Raw genomic sequence first — 17789 nt, forward strand, 5'->3', positions numbered from 1 at the left:
GCATCTATTTATTTTTAAGCAAAATATAATATTAATCCCATTTTCTTTTTGAAAATTATAATTAATTAACTTTTTATTATTTATAACATATTAGTTATATTTTATATTATCGCATGCACGTGGCAAATATTAATGTGCTTGTTAGTTATACGAATTATATGGTAACAAAGGAAATGCCATGATTACATATTCACTTTTTAAATCACAAACCAAAGTGATTACGAGTCATATCAAGTGAATAATCCGCAGTTTAATCAAAAATAAAATAAACTATAATCTATCTATTTGTTGTTATCTTTTTTCTAGGGAGGGAACCAAACCTACGCTTATTTTAAGTTGTTGATGTTCTTTGCTATAGACGTTGAAGATTTTTGTCTCTTACGGTTGCTTGAATAAATGTAATTCTCTTTAAAAAAAGTGTGTTAAAGTTGAATAAATAAAGAATTTTGAATTTGTCCTAGTAAACTAATTAAGTTGACAATGTAACGATATTATATAGGGAAAACATTTTTTTTTATGTTAAAGAAGATAAGTTCTCTTTTTTATACTAATAAAAATGATGATCTCGTGAGTTATTTTATTTTATCTTTTACAGATAGTGGGCCTACAAGTTTGTCTTTATCATACGAGATAACTTATCTCTTTTTACATGATATTAATAACACCCTATTATGTAAGAAAGATCAATGTTTCTTATATTGCAAGAGATAATTTTATATTCTAGATCCATGTGGGTCTTTGTGAAAAGAAGAGAGAAAAAAAAAATAGATTCACACATTTTTATGTATATATATAAGATAAAATTATCTCCTATAATATGAGAAAGATTGATCCCTATATAATATTTTTACAATTGCGAAAACAAAACAGACACCGCTTGAAGCCGACCAATGAAGAAGATTCTATGAATTGTGAAACATTGGCCATCAAGCTACATAGATTGTAGGGACAGTGACCAATGTGCCACGCTTTGGCAAACAAATGACCAAAATGCCACGCGAACAGTAAAATTTTCCAAACTGTCACGCGGGCTAATTCGCTACACAGTGTAGCGAATTACGTTTGCAAATAATTCGTTACATTGTGCAGCGAATTATGCCAGGTCAGATTGCCCCGTCAGCAAGAATGCCACGTGTCATCCCAGGAGTAATTCGCTGGGTATGTAGCGAATTACAGTGAGAAGGAGTCATTCATGGCAGGCTCTTGTCGGACACGTGTCACAACTCCTGTAATTCGTTGTACCTTGCAGCGAATTATGTGTCAGTTTTCCAGTCCTGTCCAGTCATTTTCAGGACACGTGTCAATACCCTCATAATTCGCTGTACTGCCTAGCGAATTATGTACTAATTTTGCCATGACTCATAGCGAAATAGGGACCACTGTGATTGATAATGGACAGTTGTCAGCCCCCTAGTAATTCGCTAGGGGGCATAGCGAATTATGTTGCATAAAGTAGAACCTCATGTAGCGAATTCGCTAGGGGGCCGTGATCGCCATGCGCGAAAGGCAAAAGATCCTGAAGAACCAAAGAATCCCTGTCCTCCCACTGCGCAATGTAGAATCCATGTCGTTCCCTCCAATCGACATCTGTCTTACCGGTAATGCTAAGTGTCAACAGCTCAAGACAATTAATTGGAGCTTCAGGAATAGGCTGCTGAAAACCAAATTGCCGAAGAACTCTATCGAGCTGCTGGTACACAACGATCTGATAACAAACGAGTGGACAAACTGAAATCCATCTGCGGGCAGTGTCTGCAGGAGGTACATTATGGGTCACGCCCAGGTATGGTCTCCAACGACACTGTCGTCTACGCATAACGTCTATATGATGGCGGTACCTGCGAATGTGATTAAACACAGTCTAGCGCTGATCATAAATGTTAAACCTGCATTTATGATAATATATTATATTACAAACAACAATATAAACAATTTCAAGAACGAAAAGAGGAACAAGTGACATAGTCAAAGGATACATACCTCGCTCCATAAATGGCATACTCATCGATGACCTCAGGGAGTGGAGGAGAGATAGTCGGGAACCTGGTCCAGACCCATAACTGCAGTAACAGTGCACAACCACCCATATCTGAACGTCTCCTGTCAGTCACTTTGCATAACTCCTTATATAAGAGTGCAAGAACTACAGAGCCCCAACTATACGTCCCACATTGCTGGAAATCATCAAAATAATAAATATTTCGCAGGGACGAAGCTGGAGGCAGTGTCCACAAACAACATACCACCTAATATTTCCCAAATTATAATGCACAACAATGAAAACAAAATTATATTTATTTATGACTTACGTAAATGTTATAATATTATGTACACTATTAACATAAATTATTAACCCAAATTATAATCAAAAACTAAAAATACATTAATATAACCCTAAATAAATACAAAAAAAAACAATTGAAAAGTTTACAACTAATTGAAGATTATGCTTTAAATAAATTAACAAATTTCTAACCTAACATTTAAAAAATCAACACTAACTAATATTATAAAATTATTAAAGCCTAATCAAAAAAGAAAATAAATTATATTAACATTAAATTATATTACAAAATTATAAAACCATAATTATAAAATTAAATTTATAGGGAAATTTTTAAGAGCATGAACATTTCCGTAGATAAAACTTAATTCAGATTATAGGAAAATTTTTAATAGCATAAATATAAAACTAAACTAACTTAACTTTATATGAAAGAGAATGTACCTTAAATAATACTTTAACTAACTTAATGTTTGAAATATCTACATTAACTAACCTAATGTTTAAAATATCTACACTAACTAACATCAAACATTAAATAATGCATTAAATAATACATTAAATAAAATGGATTCAACCAAAACTAACCCAAATAACTACATTAACTAACCTAATGTTTCAAAAATCTATACTAACTACTATTAAACATTAAATAATAAATTAAATACAATATTGAAACAACATAAACTAATCAAACAAAAACACTAACCCAAATAACTACATTAACTACTACTAAACATTAAATAATAACTTAAATAAAATTTTAAAACAAAAACAACTAAAGAAAAAATAAAACTAACCTTTAGAGAGAGAGACCACACTTTGAGAGAGAAGGGTGAGGATGGAGAGGTGCGGTAGGGGTGGGGGGCGGAGGGGATTTATAGAAAAATTTTGAGGGAAGTTCGCTGGGGTGTCTAGCGAATTTGTGTATGATTGACACGTGTCCAGCATGCTGTTGTGCAGCAGGTTTCCGTTGGGAGTAATTCGCTATATACCCCAGCGAATTACTCCTGGGATGACACGTGGCATTCTTGCTGACGGGGCAATCTGACCTGGCATAATTCGCTGCACAGTGTAGCGAATTATTTGCAAACGTAATTCGCTACACTATGTAGCGAATTAGCCCGCGTGGCAGTTTGAGAAATTTTACTGTTCGCGTGGCATTTTGGTCATTTGTTTGCCAAAGCGTGGCACATTGGTACAGTGTCCCTAGATTGTAGCTACACAAAAAACCGAAGCCTGCAATTGCCAAATTGGCACCGGTTGCCACATATTTTAGGCCTCGAGCTAACGCCAGGTGAAACCCGTCATCTACTGCAATTTTCCCCTCTCACCTCCAAGATCTGGCATCGACTAGGTTTACAAGAACAAAGCATTTTGGTGCTTTCAATAAATATATCCATAATGTAAATATATACATAATGTGATAATGATAGGATTGGAATAATTAGTATGCATTGTCAGGATTAGAATTAATCTGCATTGCATACTAATTAATTGTCAGCTTAATTATAGGATAGTGTCAGTCTAATTATATTGTTAGCTTAATTATAAGATAGTTGGCTAGGCAACAGTTAAGTTGACAATATGATGTATATTTAAAGGCACTGATTGTGAATAATCAAAATCATCTTTTTGATACCAGATTTTATCTTGTATATCCAAATAGAACGAAACTGGGTTCCTTTTCCACATAAGAAAATGTAAATGGCTATTTACTATATTATGGTCAGGAATGAATTTTGTGTGTGTAATTTAACATAATCAAATCATGTAAGTGGATCTTAAGTATTCATTAATAATTCAACGCTAATGAAAGATAAAAGAGAGAAAAACAAAAAATAACCATTAATGATTTATCTATGAATAGTTAATATTTTTTCACGTGACATGATAATATTATAAATGATACATGAGATGATTCATTTTCATTTTAATTAGTTAGTGACAAAGATATGATAATGTATGGTACTGCTTTAGCTTTAGTTCTATGCTACTGTTATTTCATGGCGTCATTCTCTATGTTGACTTAATAATAAAAGATTGAGAGGCAATTACGTTTAATAGTTGGCTAAATTTGTTTCTCTCACCAAAAAAGTCGAAGTTTTGTGGAACTTAGCATGAAGGGTCTGTTTTAAAAAGGTGAAGCTAAATATTGGAAAGGCATGTGCTTGACTATATTGGTGCCTTAGAAGTATACGCGGAAGGATATTGTAATAATTAAGTTGTGTTACTACTAAGTTACTATCAATCAATCTTATCGTTAGATCGATTATATGTTGATCCAACGATTATATCTATTTTTATCTTTGTATGGTCATGATTTTCTAAATTTAATACTTCATATTTATTTCCACCTTTGTATGATTATGATTTCTCATATTTAATGTTTTCACTTTAAATATGGAAAATCATAACCATACAAAGATTAAAATAAATATAACCGTTTGATCAACATAATCGATCTAACGGTGAGATTGATTGGTAGTAATATGGTAGTAACATAACTTGGTAGTAACATAACTTTTCGTATATATATATATATTATATATATATATATATATATATATATATATATATATATATATATATATATCCATAAATGATAACGAGGAGTTTGAATGCAAGAAGGGAAATTGGCACTTGGTGCCAAAGAATAGAAGTCATTGGACTGTTAGCCAGCCAATTGCTTTCACTTATCGTTTATAAAACGTTAGTTAGACTCTATATATTAGATCGGTGTGTTTGTCTTGCTCATCCTTTCAACATCACTTTCGTCACCAAGAGTAGAAATAACAGCTATTTTATTTTTTATAAAAAAAAACTCTTTTTATATGGTCACTATGACGTAGAGTTGTAAACAGGCCCCAAAAATTGCGTTCAACCATAATGGAAGATTACCCATTTTTTAAAACAATTAATAATTCCTCAAAGTTTATGCCAAAACCAGATGAAAAATAAGGACGGGTTTAATGCGGCAAAATGTGAAGTTTTTTCTAAATGTGTAAAATTGAGAATCTCCACAATATTGAATTAATTATCAACTCTTTTGAGAATGACCCCCTCTTTTTTCTCAGGTTTGAGGAATGATATGATCAACATAATAAATGGATCATTGTGATTTAGAAAATGATTCGTTGAAGTTTACAACTTATAATTTAATGTAGTTTTGAAGAGAAGAGGCAACTAAATGGGCGACCTTATGTGGCGAAGTTCGTGCAAGGTTTACTAATTAATATCAATTATTTGGTTGATAATTAAATATAGTATGTGATGTTAGGAATAGACGCAGCTATATAATTAAATAACTTATAAATATCATATATATTGTTAATGTCAAAGAGCAATGTGAGCTCATTAGCAATGAAATAACTTGTATATAACGATGAAGGAATCTGTCCTTTGAAGACAACCAAGTAACATATTTCACGAGAGAAGTCAATGCCAACGTAATCTTAGCATGGGTTTTATATATACTGGATTAAAGTTTCTCATATTATAAAACATATAAAAGTATGTGAGACTCATATTATAATTATTTTCCTCTTCTCTTTATATAGTTTCATATAAGTTTCACGTACTTTTATGTATGCATATATAGAAAATAAAACTATATCCTGCAACATAAGAAATAATAATTCCTTATAAGATTTGAAGAATATAAAGTACCTACTATTGTCAAAGAAAATTCCTCTAAACAAATCCTTAAAACATTTCATCATTAATTCTCCTTGTTATGTGGGGTCACCTAATGGTTTGAATCAACTTCTGTGAATCTTCTAGGTAGTGTTTGGTTCGTGAGAAATTTTTTTTTACTAGGAAAATGTAATTGATAGGAAAATGGTTGGAAAGTGAGTTTGATAGGAAAATGTAAAAAAAGTTGTTTGGTTGACCCAAATATTACCAGGGAAATTTATTTAAATATGCAAAATCTATGTTCGGGAGAAACTTTGCACTTGTTTTTTCACTTCTCCAGTCATCTCACAATACCACATCTCAAGTGGTATTCTGTAACAGTGAATTTCATCCAAAAATCAACACAAAAGTCATTTTCCCATCTATCCTATTTGTCTAGTATTTCTTGAAAAAACCTGAACCAAACGTGATATTTTTCAATATTCACCTACACTTTCCCATCAATCCTAAAATAAACTTTCAACCAAATACTACCCCAAAGCAGTGGTTGATGGTAATGCTCTGCTGGATGTTCTGTTGACAATATGGGAGGTGGTGTATTATGTAATAGACTTGGGGTGAAAACCCTATAATTGTATTATTTGCAGGAGAATACTTTGTTATAAAAATTCATGGAATCGTACTGATATTATATAGGAAGTTATTTATGAATAAAATCAATTCTTAATTTAAAGTAACTGGTAACTAAGACTAGATAGTGCATATTGTAAATTGACCTATAAGAGAGTTTTAATGGAGATACGTGACGTTTGTATGATGCAACAAGAATCATGTACAGCTTACAAGCTTCAACTTTAAAAGGGAGTGGAAAAAAGGGTCAAATTTTATACCAAAATAAAAGAACACGTCGATCCCTTATATTATCTTCTCTAAATGATAGCCCGAATATATAGTAGACTTTCGTGCCTTTCGATGGACATGAACCACTAGCCTCCTTCAAAAATAATAATTATTATAAGATAACTCACAAATAGATAATATATCTCAAAATCATTTTGAATGATAGATAAATCTAGAAAAAAAAAAACAAAATATAATTCATAGATGCAGGAGCTGATGATTAATTTGCAATCTGGATTTAAAATATCAATTTATTTATTTGTTATATTTACTTATTTAATAAATATTCAAATTTAATAATTTGAAAGTGTGCAACCAACAGTCAACCCACTTTTTCCCTTACCTAAAACCCACTCGTCCAGTTACACCTAACTTGTGAGGAGTTGGATTTGACCTTGTGAGTTGTGGCCAAGAAAAAAATTAGTTAATAAGTTTCACTCCTCCGGGATAAGATTATTAATTTTTTTTTATGAAGAGTAATTATTTGTTTTTGTATGATAAAATATTGAGAAATTAATATAACATAAGTACTATAAATGTCCAATATTTTATATTTGATGGCACTTTTTAAGAATCTTTTTTAAAAGGCTTATATTATCATAAATAAATTTTAATTCATTAATGTCTTTAATATCTAAATTTATAATAATAAATCTAAAGAATAATAATGTTTTTCATGGTAAGAAAATATTAGAAAAATTAATTAAATACATATATATCTAGAATACAATACGTAATATGAAAGCCATAATTCTTCTAGAAAAGAAGCATTATATTTTTCAGTAAATGGAAAAGAAACCTAGCTTTATTCGTAAGTGGTAACCATGTCTGACTGAAATTATTTAACCCACGAGGTGTTTTCGATAAACAGTACCGCATGACATACTTTAGCATGCGGATACGCCCACATAGTATAAGATACTTTCGCAATTTGAAGAACTCATTAAAAATAAATAATTGTCGTTTTTTTTTGTTTTTTGAAAAAAGAAAAAAGTTGTCTCTTTAGTGAACAACTTTCTTCACCATGTGCTAACTTTCTCTGACTTTTTCCTTTCTCTTTTCGTATTTCTTCATCTCTCGATATTTGTTTTTGCAGGGAACTTGTTTTTTTATTTGGTCTTCGTGCAACAATCTACTAGTATTGGTGGTAGGTGATCTTCGCCGAAGACTCGAGCCTTGGAGTAATATATAAATATATAATCACGTCAATACAATAGAAATGCTTTTTTTTTTCCCCTTTAATAATAGTACAAACCTAGAGATTAATTTCCAAATTGTCCTCACATTATTTTTTTTTAATATTTTTATTTTATTTATTGAAATAGATGTAATTTTTTAGCTAACTTTCAAGATATTGTTTTTAATATAATTTAATTTAAATAATATAATTATTTTAAATAAAATATTATATGTAATCTGAGGCATTTATAAAATGTTATAGTTTTTTAATATTTAAATTCATTTCAATTTTTAGCTATAAATAACTTGATTGTCTTTGAAGTTATAACATATTTATGAATTCAAATATCAGCAAGTAATTATTCTCATTCTTCAAATTTAAAAGTAAGTCAGTATTTATTATATCATTAAATAAAGATATAATTGTTTAATATTTGATTTTATGGAAAACTTTTCCATTTATATTATTTTTCATGTACATAATATTCATAATAATTAAATTTTTATTTTTATGTTTATTCTGTACATAGTTCTAGTGTTAAATTATTTTGATTAATAAAAACAATAATAACGAAAGTACAATTATTCTCACTGCTTCCAATAAATCAAATATATCAGCTGTTTGTCGATTATTTTTCTCTTCAATAATATCGATAAATGAAAATGAAAATATCTTATCGTGTTAGTAGTATTAATTATGGGAAATATTTTTCTTATGTCATTGGAGATAACTATCTCATGTTATACACTCATCAAATTTTGTGCCAGTTTTTTTTTCTTTTTTCTTTTATTTTAAAGTGTGGACCCCACATATTTATCTCACACACGTAAGAGAACTATCTCAAACAACATGAGATTAGTAACTTCCATTAACTATATATTTTATGACTGTAATGTTTATATAGTAAATGTAAATAAATTATCTATATTCGCTTTTAAAATGATATCATTTTTGGTTAAAAAATTTAAAAATTGTAATAAAAAAAGACTATTATAACCCTAAAATAAATTATAATTATAAAATATATTAATTTCTGCCTCAAAATGACGTCATTTTAGGTTCAATATAGATAAATTATCTACATATTTTTTATAGCGATAAAACAATTTTTTGTTTAAAATAAAAACAGTAGTATGATTTAAAATACTAGTAAAAATTACTGACAAAAGTTTACCAAAAAAAAAAGTACTTAAAAAAAAAATTTAATTTACAACAAATATCTAAATTTAAAACCAAAGTTACTAAGCTTATACTATACAATCATAAAAATATTTAAATAATATTAAATATTTAGAAAAAATTATTAATTTTAATTAAATTTGCTTATAGAATTTTTAATTGAAAACACTCAATATATTATTACTAAAAAAGCAATTGAAAAGGGAGGCTAAAAACATGAACTAAGCCAGCCAAAAAATAAAAAAGAAAGTCATAGATATCAATCTAAAATATTTCTAGAGTAACATTTTTAATGATAATACTTATTTAACTATTTTATATTTTAATAGAAAAAGATGTATAATTATACTCTTTACAAGTTTTCTTTTTTGTAAACTTAATTTATTGAGGTCAAACAAACAAAAAATACAATGTGAACAGAACAATGAATCCGCGTTGTAGTTTGCGGAGTAGGTGAGAACCTCAAGAAGGAGTGGGTCCCATACATTAAGATTATATTGAAGAATGGGCCACTGCATCAGACACGTGTCGGTAAAAAAAAAAAAAAACCTCAGGGAAGCAGCACGACACGAGTATCCGTTCCTCACCGTACACTCACGTGCGATACGATCCCTAACCCCAATCTTATGACGCACGTGACAATATATAGCTACCATCCCCATCTACTTAGGCCTAGTGGCCACTTTTATGTGGTCGAGTCATGTGATTGTGAACTAATCCCACTGGCCACATAGGTTTACTTCATTTGTAAATATTAGACATTTTTGAAAAAAGGGAATCTTATCAAGATAACATTTTATACTTTGAGTTCTTGTTTCTTAGTAGAATTTGTAAACTCTTCCTTGAACATCATAAATTCTAATTCTACAAATATAGCAAAGTTAGCATTTAAATTTTTGATAATACATTAAACCACGTATCAGATTGTCATTTGTCACTATCTATCATCACGCCCTATACTAAGATCACAATCATGGTACATTTCGTGAGGTATAAGTGGTTTGGAAGCTCACAATGGTATACGCAACTGTTCTTAAGTGCGTTGATAAAATTTAAATGTGCAATCAATAATGAGCGCATTATTGATTTACATATCAACATCAATATTTTTACAGTTAATGCAGCTAAGTTATTTGTATTTATTTTCAAAATAATGTTATTTTAGGAGTGAAATTAAAAAATTATAATTATAAATACTAAAATAAATTAAAATTATAAAAACACCATGATTTTCGCTTCAAAATAACATCGTATTGGGCTTACTGCAGATAACTTATCTGCATTAACGGCAGAAAAAACGAACTCTATAAATAATTAGTATCGGGCTTGTTCGAAAATTAGTTTTAGGAGGGAGAGAGAAGGAAGAGAATGATTTTATTAACCTCTTCCTTAATATGTGAGTTTAAAAAAATAAAGAGAAGAATTTTTAGATTTTCACAAAATCCTCCAAAATTTTTATTGTTCTTCAAATTAAATTTTTTTCAATTTGGGAGGTTTTAACTTTCAAACAAGAGAAAAAAATATCTTTTATTTCCCTTCCTTCCTCTCTCTCTTCCTTAAATTCATTTCTTTCTCTTTCTTTCTAAACCCTCAAATAAAATCTAAATACCAATGCTACATGGAGTATTTTTCATGAGGAAAAAGGAAACAGATAAGCTTCTCGAACATATGTCTTGGATATCATGTGTTCAACTTTTTGTATGAAAATATGATGTGTCTTTTATAATAGGTGCTTAAATAATGTGTATGATAAGTCCTGATAATAAGAATCATCTTAGATAAATATAATATAACATATAAGAGGTGTTTGGTTTGGTATGAGAGATTTTTTTTACTGAGAAAGAAAAGTTACAGAGAATATGGCAGGATTTTTTTTATCTTGGACAAGTTACAAAAAGTTGTTTGGTAGGACAAAATTTTTGTCAAAAAAATTGAGTTATTATATTAATACTATGTTTGGTTGGTTGTGAAATATATGTGGGAAAATGAAATAAAATTACAAAAATATCCATTATGTTTGAAAATTTGTTAAACCATTCCTTTTATAATAGGGTTGTGTGTGTCCAAGATTTTTAAATGTACTTCTTATAGGGTAGACCAAGATTCTTGGTTCTTAGATAAAAAAAGATCACCTTTTGAATTGCATTTTTTTTTTGTGCCAAAGTCCAGTTGAAAAAATTATCCATGAAAAATATTTTATACCGATATTTTTTAACTTATCTCATACCAAACATGGTAAACCTATTTTCCCCACATCACTTTCCCAAAGATTCTATCAAAATCTTCATACCAAACACTCCCATAAGACCATTAATGTATTTTTACTTAATAACGTAAACTTTTAAATTGAAATAATTTTTTATATGATACGAGATCCTATATTATAAAGTGGTCACAAATTCAATTATTACTGTCCTATTCTATTTGTAAATAATTAAATATTATGAAATTTTTTAAACTTTTATATTATGCACCGTTGAAGTCTAATAAAATAAGCTTTCCTAGGCATGTTAGAGAAATATATGTCTTTACCTAATAATTTATAGGGGAGAATTATATTTATAATTTTTTTTTATAAACTAGATTATGTTCTCCCGAGAGAACATTAGGATACACTATATTCTCTCGAGAATACATAGTGTAATTTACAAAAATTTATAATTTTTTTTTATAAACGGATCATTCTCCTAATTTATAAGTTATACCAAGACTAAAAATGTGTGCTTGATGTGGGAATGCTTTAATGTTTGAATGAGATTGAATATTATTTTGTCTTAAGTTAATAAATAAAACATAAAGATGAGTGAGATAGAGATTAATTTAGTATGATTTATTAATTAATTTATACGTTAAATTTCATTAAAATTAAAAATACATTAGACCTGGATAGAACTTATTTTGTTTCAATTATTTTACTAAAATGAGTAAAATTAACTTTACTCAAATTCAATTAACATGTGACGCATTAAACAGATTTAAATAAAATATCTGCATCGAATTCCTTATTTTCTATAAATGTTAAATAGCTTATGCCCAAATTTTTTTATAGCAAATCCCATATATTAAACCGGAACCGGTGCATTGGTTCGGCCGGTGACGGATGATCACTAGCATGACCCCACCGATTCAGATTCCTTTACCAACCTATTTAAACGCATTTTTGAAATGGAACTGCCGATAACAACATATATTATTGTTGTTATTAACAATTCCACAAAATAATATTATTATTATAATAAGAAAAAAGCATTAAATATTTCGCAATCTTCAGTTGTAAATGATGTTTGATGAAAACTAGTTGTTTTGATTTGATTTTACAATTCTTTTTTAAAGGAGGATTCACTCATCACTAATTAAGTTTTTTATTTTTTATCATTAAAATTTAATTATTATTTTTTGTCAATTTAATAATTATAATTTATTGAATAATTATTAATTTCTAATAAATTATAACCATTAAATTAATAAAAATCAATTATTAAAATTTGATAATAAAAAATAGGGGTAAAATATATTTACCATTAAAAAAGTTTATCACCTTTACAATAACTTAATCACCATTGATTTTCGTCAACCGAATGGTTATAATTTATTGAGAATTAATAATTACGATCCAATAATTTTCAATAAATTATAACCGTTGGATTGACATAAATCAACGGTGATTAGGTTGATTGTAAATATAATAAATTTTTTTAATAATAAATATATTCTTTCTCTAAAAAAATAATAAATTTAATTAATGATAAATATATCTCGCAGTTTTTCAAATCCTATCATTCTAAAGTTGAAAACAAGTTGTCCCTTGTTTTCAGGTAAAAATCCTTCATTTGAAAAAAACAATTTATTTGTTTCCAAAAAACAAAAAAAAAGCAGTTTTTATTTTGAATTTAATTATAATCCAGCTAGGAGAACCCACTATAAATACCAACACAGGCCTCATTGAATCTGAGGATTCAAAGAAGAAAGAGGAGAGAGAGAGAGAGAGAGAGTTCATTGCTGTGAAGAGTCTTTGCTTCAAGTTTTGATTTTTGGATATGTCGCTGCTCTCAGATCTCATCAACCTTAACCTCTCCGAAACCACAGAGAAGGTGATCGCAGAATACATATGGTAAGTCTCTCTCTCTCTCTCTCTCTAACACACACACACTGGTTTTTGTTTTGGTTGTGTTCTGTACTTACCAACAACAAGCATAAGCAATATAGGATTGCTTTGTGCTTGTTCGTGTATGCATGACTTCACGAGTACAGTAACATTTTTCTGGAACGATTCTAATGATGGGCGTGATTTATTTTTAACCATTTCTGATTTAATCAATCACTCTGCTCTATACTACACTAGCTGCATCGTTGTTTTAGTTCCACCCCTTCTAAAAACGAGAACATGAAATTTTGATCTGAGTGTGTTTAATTCATACTAGCTCGTTAACTGGAGAATATCAAGAAGAGAAATTTTCTCCTCTGATTTCCCCTGTTTTTATTATCATGCGATAGATTGTATTCAGTGAGAAATTTTCAGTTTTATTTTGTTTTCTCGATGCATAGTTTTCAATATTGTTAGGGGCGTTTCTTTTCCGCATTTTGGGCATAATTCAAGATGGTTTCTTTGTCTTTGTCTTTTGGTGATTATGTTTGGTTTTAGTATTTATTCACTCCTAAGCCGTTTTTGCTTGTTTGTTTGGAATAAATCGGATAAAGGAAGAACCTTTTCCCTTCCTTGATTGCTTTGTATTAATACAACCTCAACTACTTTTTTCCCAAATGACATTAACTTTTTGTACCTATTTTTCTTTTTAATTTAAAGTACCGCTTTTGATAAAGTCTGACATGCTATTATTTTCATTATGATAGGATCGGTGGATCGGGTATGGACCTGAGGAGCAAAGCAAGGGTAATTCAACTTTTGTAGCTAAATGAAAAGGAAAAAACAAAAAAGTGTATTTGTTTTGTTTTCCATTTAACTAATGCAAAATGGTTTTGGAATATAGACGCTCTCAGGACCAGTTAGCGACCCTTCAAAGCTGCCCAAGTGGAATTATGATGGTTCCAGCACAGGTCAAGCTCCTGGAGAAGACAGTGAAGTGATCATATAGTATGCCTTTTTTATTTTTCCAATTCCTATTTGATCATTTTTCCACCTCTTCAACCAATTCAAATGTGTAAATTTTACCAAATGATGGTAGCTCAATTGGCGCCAGGGAACTATAACATGTGTTCAATACTCCTCAATACTCCTTTGGGAGGGGTTTAAAGCCTTAACCCTTGTACTTGCCTCGAATTGGACTAGTCGCAGATTGAAATATCTTTAAAAAAATGTGTAAATTTTTTTTTTAAATTTTTTAATTTTCTTGGATACTTCGTTTTTTCCTTATTTGTGCTTGATTCAATACAGTCCACAATCCATTTTCAAGGATCCATTCAGAAGGGGTAACCATATCCTGGTGAGTTTCTTTTTGTCTATTGTGTCATCTGTATTCAATATATCTTGATTTTTCCCGATTTTATGTAGTTGAACTTGTTTTCATGGTGTAACCCTCTTTTTTTTTTTTATATTATAATTCACTTTAGGTTATGTGTGATGCTTACACTCCTGCTGGAGAACCCATTCCCACTAACAAGAGACACGCTGCTGCCAAGATATTCAGCCATCCTGATGTTGTTGCTGAAGAACCCTGGTACTTATTGTTGCTTCATTATTGACTGTAATAACCATTTGCCACTAATTTTCTTTTTTAATGACTAACAATAACTGTATGATTTGTGATTAGGTATGGTCTTGAGCAGGAATACACCTTGTTGCAGAAAGATATCAATTGGCCACTTGGGTGGCCTGTTGGTGGCTTTCCTGGCCCTCAGGTAAAAACTCAATTTCTTTAATGTTTTCACTTTTTATGTTTAGAGATTTTAAATCACACAAACTCATATTGTCCATTTCACACATTTACAAAAAGCATGACTGATTTTTTATTGCCTCATCATATGGGGATGTGGTGTATTTTGTCACATTTGGGGTCGTCAATTTTTACACATGTTGGGGCTCTTTAGTTACTTAGCAATATCAGAACAAATCCCTAAACTAGATTGTTTTTTTTAAAAAAATATTGTTGGCACCATAACATTTTTATGAACGACGAATAACACAATTTAAGCTTGTTTTTTGTTTACTTTTTCTTGGAAGTGACATTTTTTTTCTTTCTATGTTGCTTACATGTATTCTAATTTAATTTGGGAATAACTTTATTTGCTTTATTGACTCAACAGGGACCATACTATTGTGGTGTTGGTGCTGACAAGGCTTTTGGCCGTGATATTGTAGACTCACATTACAAGGCCTGTCTTTATGCTGGCATCAACGTCAGTGGAATTAATGGAGAAGTGATGCCCGGCCAGGTAATTTGGAACAATTTATGCACTTATTATTGTTCTCATCATTATTTTTCGCTTATTTTTTTTACAAATATTTTTCTTATTTAAATTTAACATATGCATGGTGTTGTTCTTATTTTATTAGTTTTGATTCAATCTATTGTTTCATGGGATGTAGTGGGAATTCCAAGTTGGTCCTTCTGTTGGTATCTCTGCTGGTGATGAGTTGTGGGTTGCTCGTTACATCTTGGAGGTAGGTAGCACATGAATTCTGGTACTGTCGCCATCACTAACTATTATGCTTGCAACTAACTTTCTTTGTTTCTATACTGACAGAGGATCACTGAGATTGCTGGTGTGGTGCTTTCCTTTGACCCCAAGCCAATTCAGGTTGATATTTTCACTCTTTTTGGGATCAATTTATTCCAACTCCATGGAAAGTTTTTGGCCATTTTGGTATTTTTTTTGTTGATGAATTGGTGTTGACTCTTGTCAATTGTGTTATTACAAAACCAGGGTGATTGGAATGGTGCAGGTGCTCACACCAATTACAGGTAGCCTTTGATACTTTAACAAAAGTGTTCAATTAATTTGAATCTCTTTGTTTTCATGCTTGACAAGTGCATGATAATGTTTCAGTACCAAGTCCATGAGAAATGACGGTGGCTATGAAGTAATCAAGAAAGCTATTGAGAAGTTGGGGAAGAGGCACAATGAGCACATTGCTGCTTATGGAGAAGGCAATGAGCGTCGTTTAACAGGTCGACATGAGACAGCTGACATCAAAACCTTCAAATGGGTAAGCAAGAAAATGATCATACTATGTTGTTTTGAACTTGTTTTCATTTGACATCTTTCTTTATATACATTGATTTTCGGAAAAAGTTCACCAATGCCCCTGTGGTTTGCTTCAGAATCATCTATGCTCTTGTGTTTTGTAAAAAATAAAAAACTACAGGAGTATATGTGATAAAAAACATACCCTTTTGCAAACCACAAGGGCATATGTGATAAAAAAAACCACAGAGACATAAGTGATTCTGTAGGAAATCACATAGGCATTCATGAACTTTTCCCTTGATTTTCTTATGTTTGAGAACAGTTTCATAGTTTGTATTATTTTGACTTTACAGGGAGTTGCAAACCGTGGTGCTTCTATTAGAGTTGGGAGGGACACAGAGAAAGAAGGGAAGGGTTACTTTGAGGATAGGAGGCCTGCTTCTAACATGGACCCTTATGTGGTTACTTCCATGATTGCTGAGACAACCATTCTCTTGAACCCATAAGCCACCAGACGAATCACATGCATTTGGAGGTTATTGTTGGAGAAAAATTGTTTTTCTGGTTAGGATGTGGTCATAATGTTTTATTTTTCTTTTATTTATTTTTCTACCTTTTTTATGCTTTTGTATGATTGGCTTTGTGCTATTTTTAAGGCCTTGTTGCCTTGTTTGTTGGTGTACCAACTGCGAAGGCTAGTTCATTGCTTTGTATTTCCTTCCCTTGTTTTCTGATGTTATAGTTATCAGTAAAAATTAATAATAATGATTGTCAAGTATATTAATAATGATATACCAAATTGCCATGTCGATGAAAGATGGAAATGTCTGGATTTTAAAATGTGTTAGCTGGCTTGTAATATCACTAGAATTTTTTTTTTTTTTTTTGCAATATTCCAATTCGTTCCTCGTTTCGTTTCGTGACTAGTTCGATTCAGAACGTGTCTTGGGATTAAGACTTTAAACTCATTTCAAAGATGATATTAGAGAGGATTGAACATATATTTTCACTTTCACTAATTCAATTTTCTGACGCCAACTGAATTATTTGATAACATCAATAGAATTCTTTGTAGAGATTGGAGGGATTTGATCAAATTTTAAAAATTGAATTATTTATTAGTTGAAATTAAAAAAAAAATCAACTAAATTGTATAAAGACAAGAAATATGTTTGATTGTGTTTTTATTTTTTTATTCTTAAAATTATTTTGTAGAATAATTAATTAAATAGATTTTTTTTTTGAAATTTAAAAATCAACACACAAAATAAAAATTATGTCCTCTAAATTTGATTTTAAAAACTAAAAAACAGTTATAATTTTTAGAATTATTTTTACAAATTAGACGTTATCAATTTTTTTTCTTAAAATTAAAAAATTATTTTTGGAAACCGAAATCAAACTGACCCGTTTGAATATTTGTTTGGTGAGGATTCATTGAATCTCGGAAGTACAAAGCTTACG

At 30.1% G+C, this 17789-nt stretch overlaps 1 protein-coding gene across 3 annotated transcripts; it reads left to right on the top strand.

Annotated features, from left to right (window-relative positions):
• The first annotated feature begins 13142 nt into the window (after nt 1-13142).
• On the top strand, nt 13143-17136 carry LOC133297635 (glutamine synthetase nodule isozyme). Of its 3 annotated transcripts, none has more exons than XM_061496800.1 (12): nt 13143-13290; nt 14031-14070; nt 14168-14271; nt 14572-14650; nt 14748-14854; nt 14948-15035; nt 15441-15569; nt 15724-15798; nt 15882-15935; nt 16062-16099; nt 16185-16344; nt 16679-17127. In XM_061496800.1, the coding sequence occupies exons 1-12, from the start codon at nt 13217-13219 to the stop codon at nt 16829-16831; spliced, it is 1101 nt and encodes a 366-aa protein (XP_061352784.1). In that variant the 5' UTR covers nt 13143-13216; the 3' UTR covers nt 16832-17127. The 3 variants fall into 3 exon arrangements, with proteins under 3 accessions (XP_061352784.1, XP_061352785.1, XP_061352786.1); XM_061496801.1 differs by having other exon boundaries at nt 14572-14620; nt 16679-17125; XM_061496802.1 differs by lacking the exon at nt 16185-16344 and having other exon boundaries at nt 14572-14620; nt 16739-17136.
• Nucleotides 17137-17789: the final 653 nt, after the last annotated feature.

This window comes from Gastrolobium bilobum, unplaced genomic scaffold, assembly GCF_033153095.1.
Source record: "Gastrolobium bilobum isolate Gb01-03AN ecotype WA unplaced genomic scaffold, APGP_CSIRO_Gbil_v1 utg24877, whole genome shotgun sequence".
Lineage (NCBI taxonomy): Eukaryota > Viridiplantae > Streptophyta > Magnoliopsida > Fabales > Fabaceae > Gastrolobium > Gastrolobium bilobum.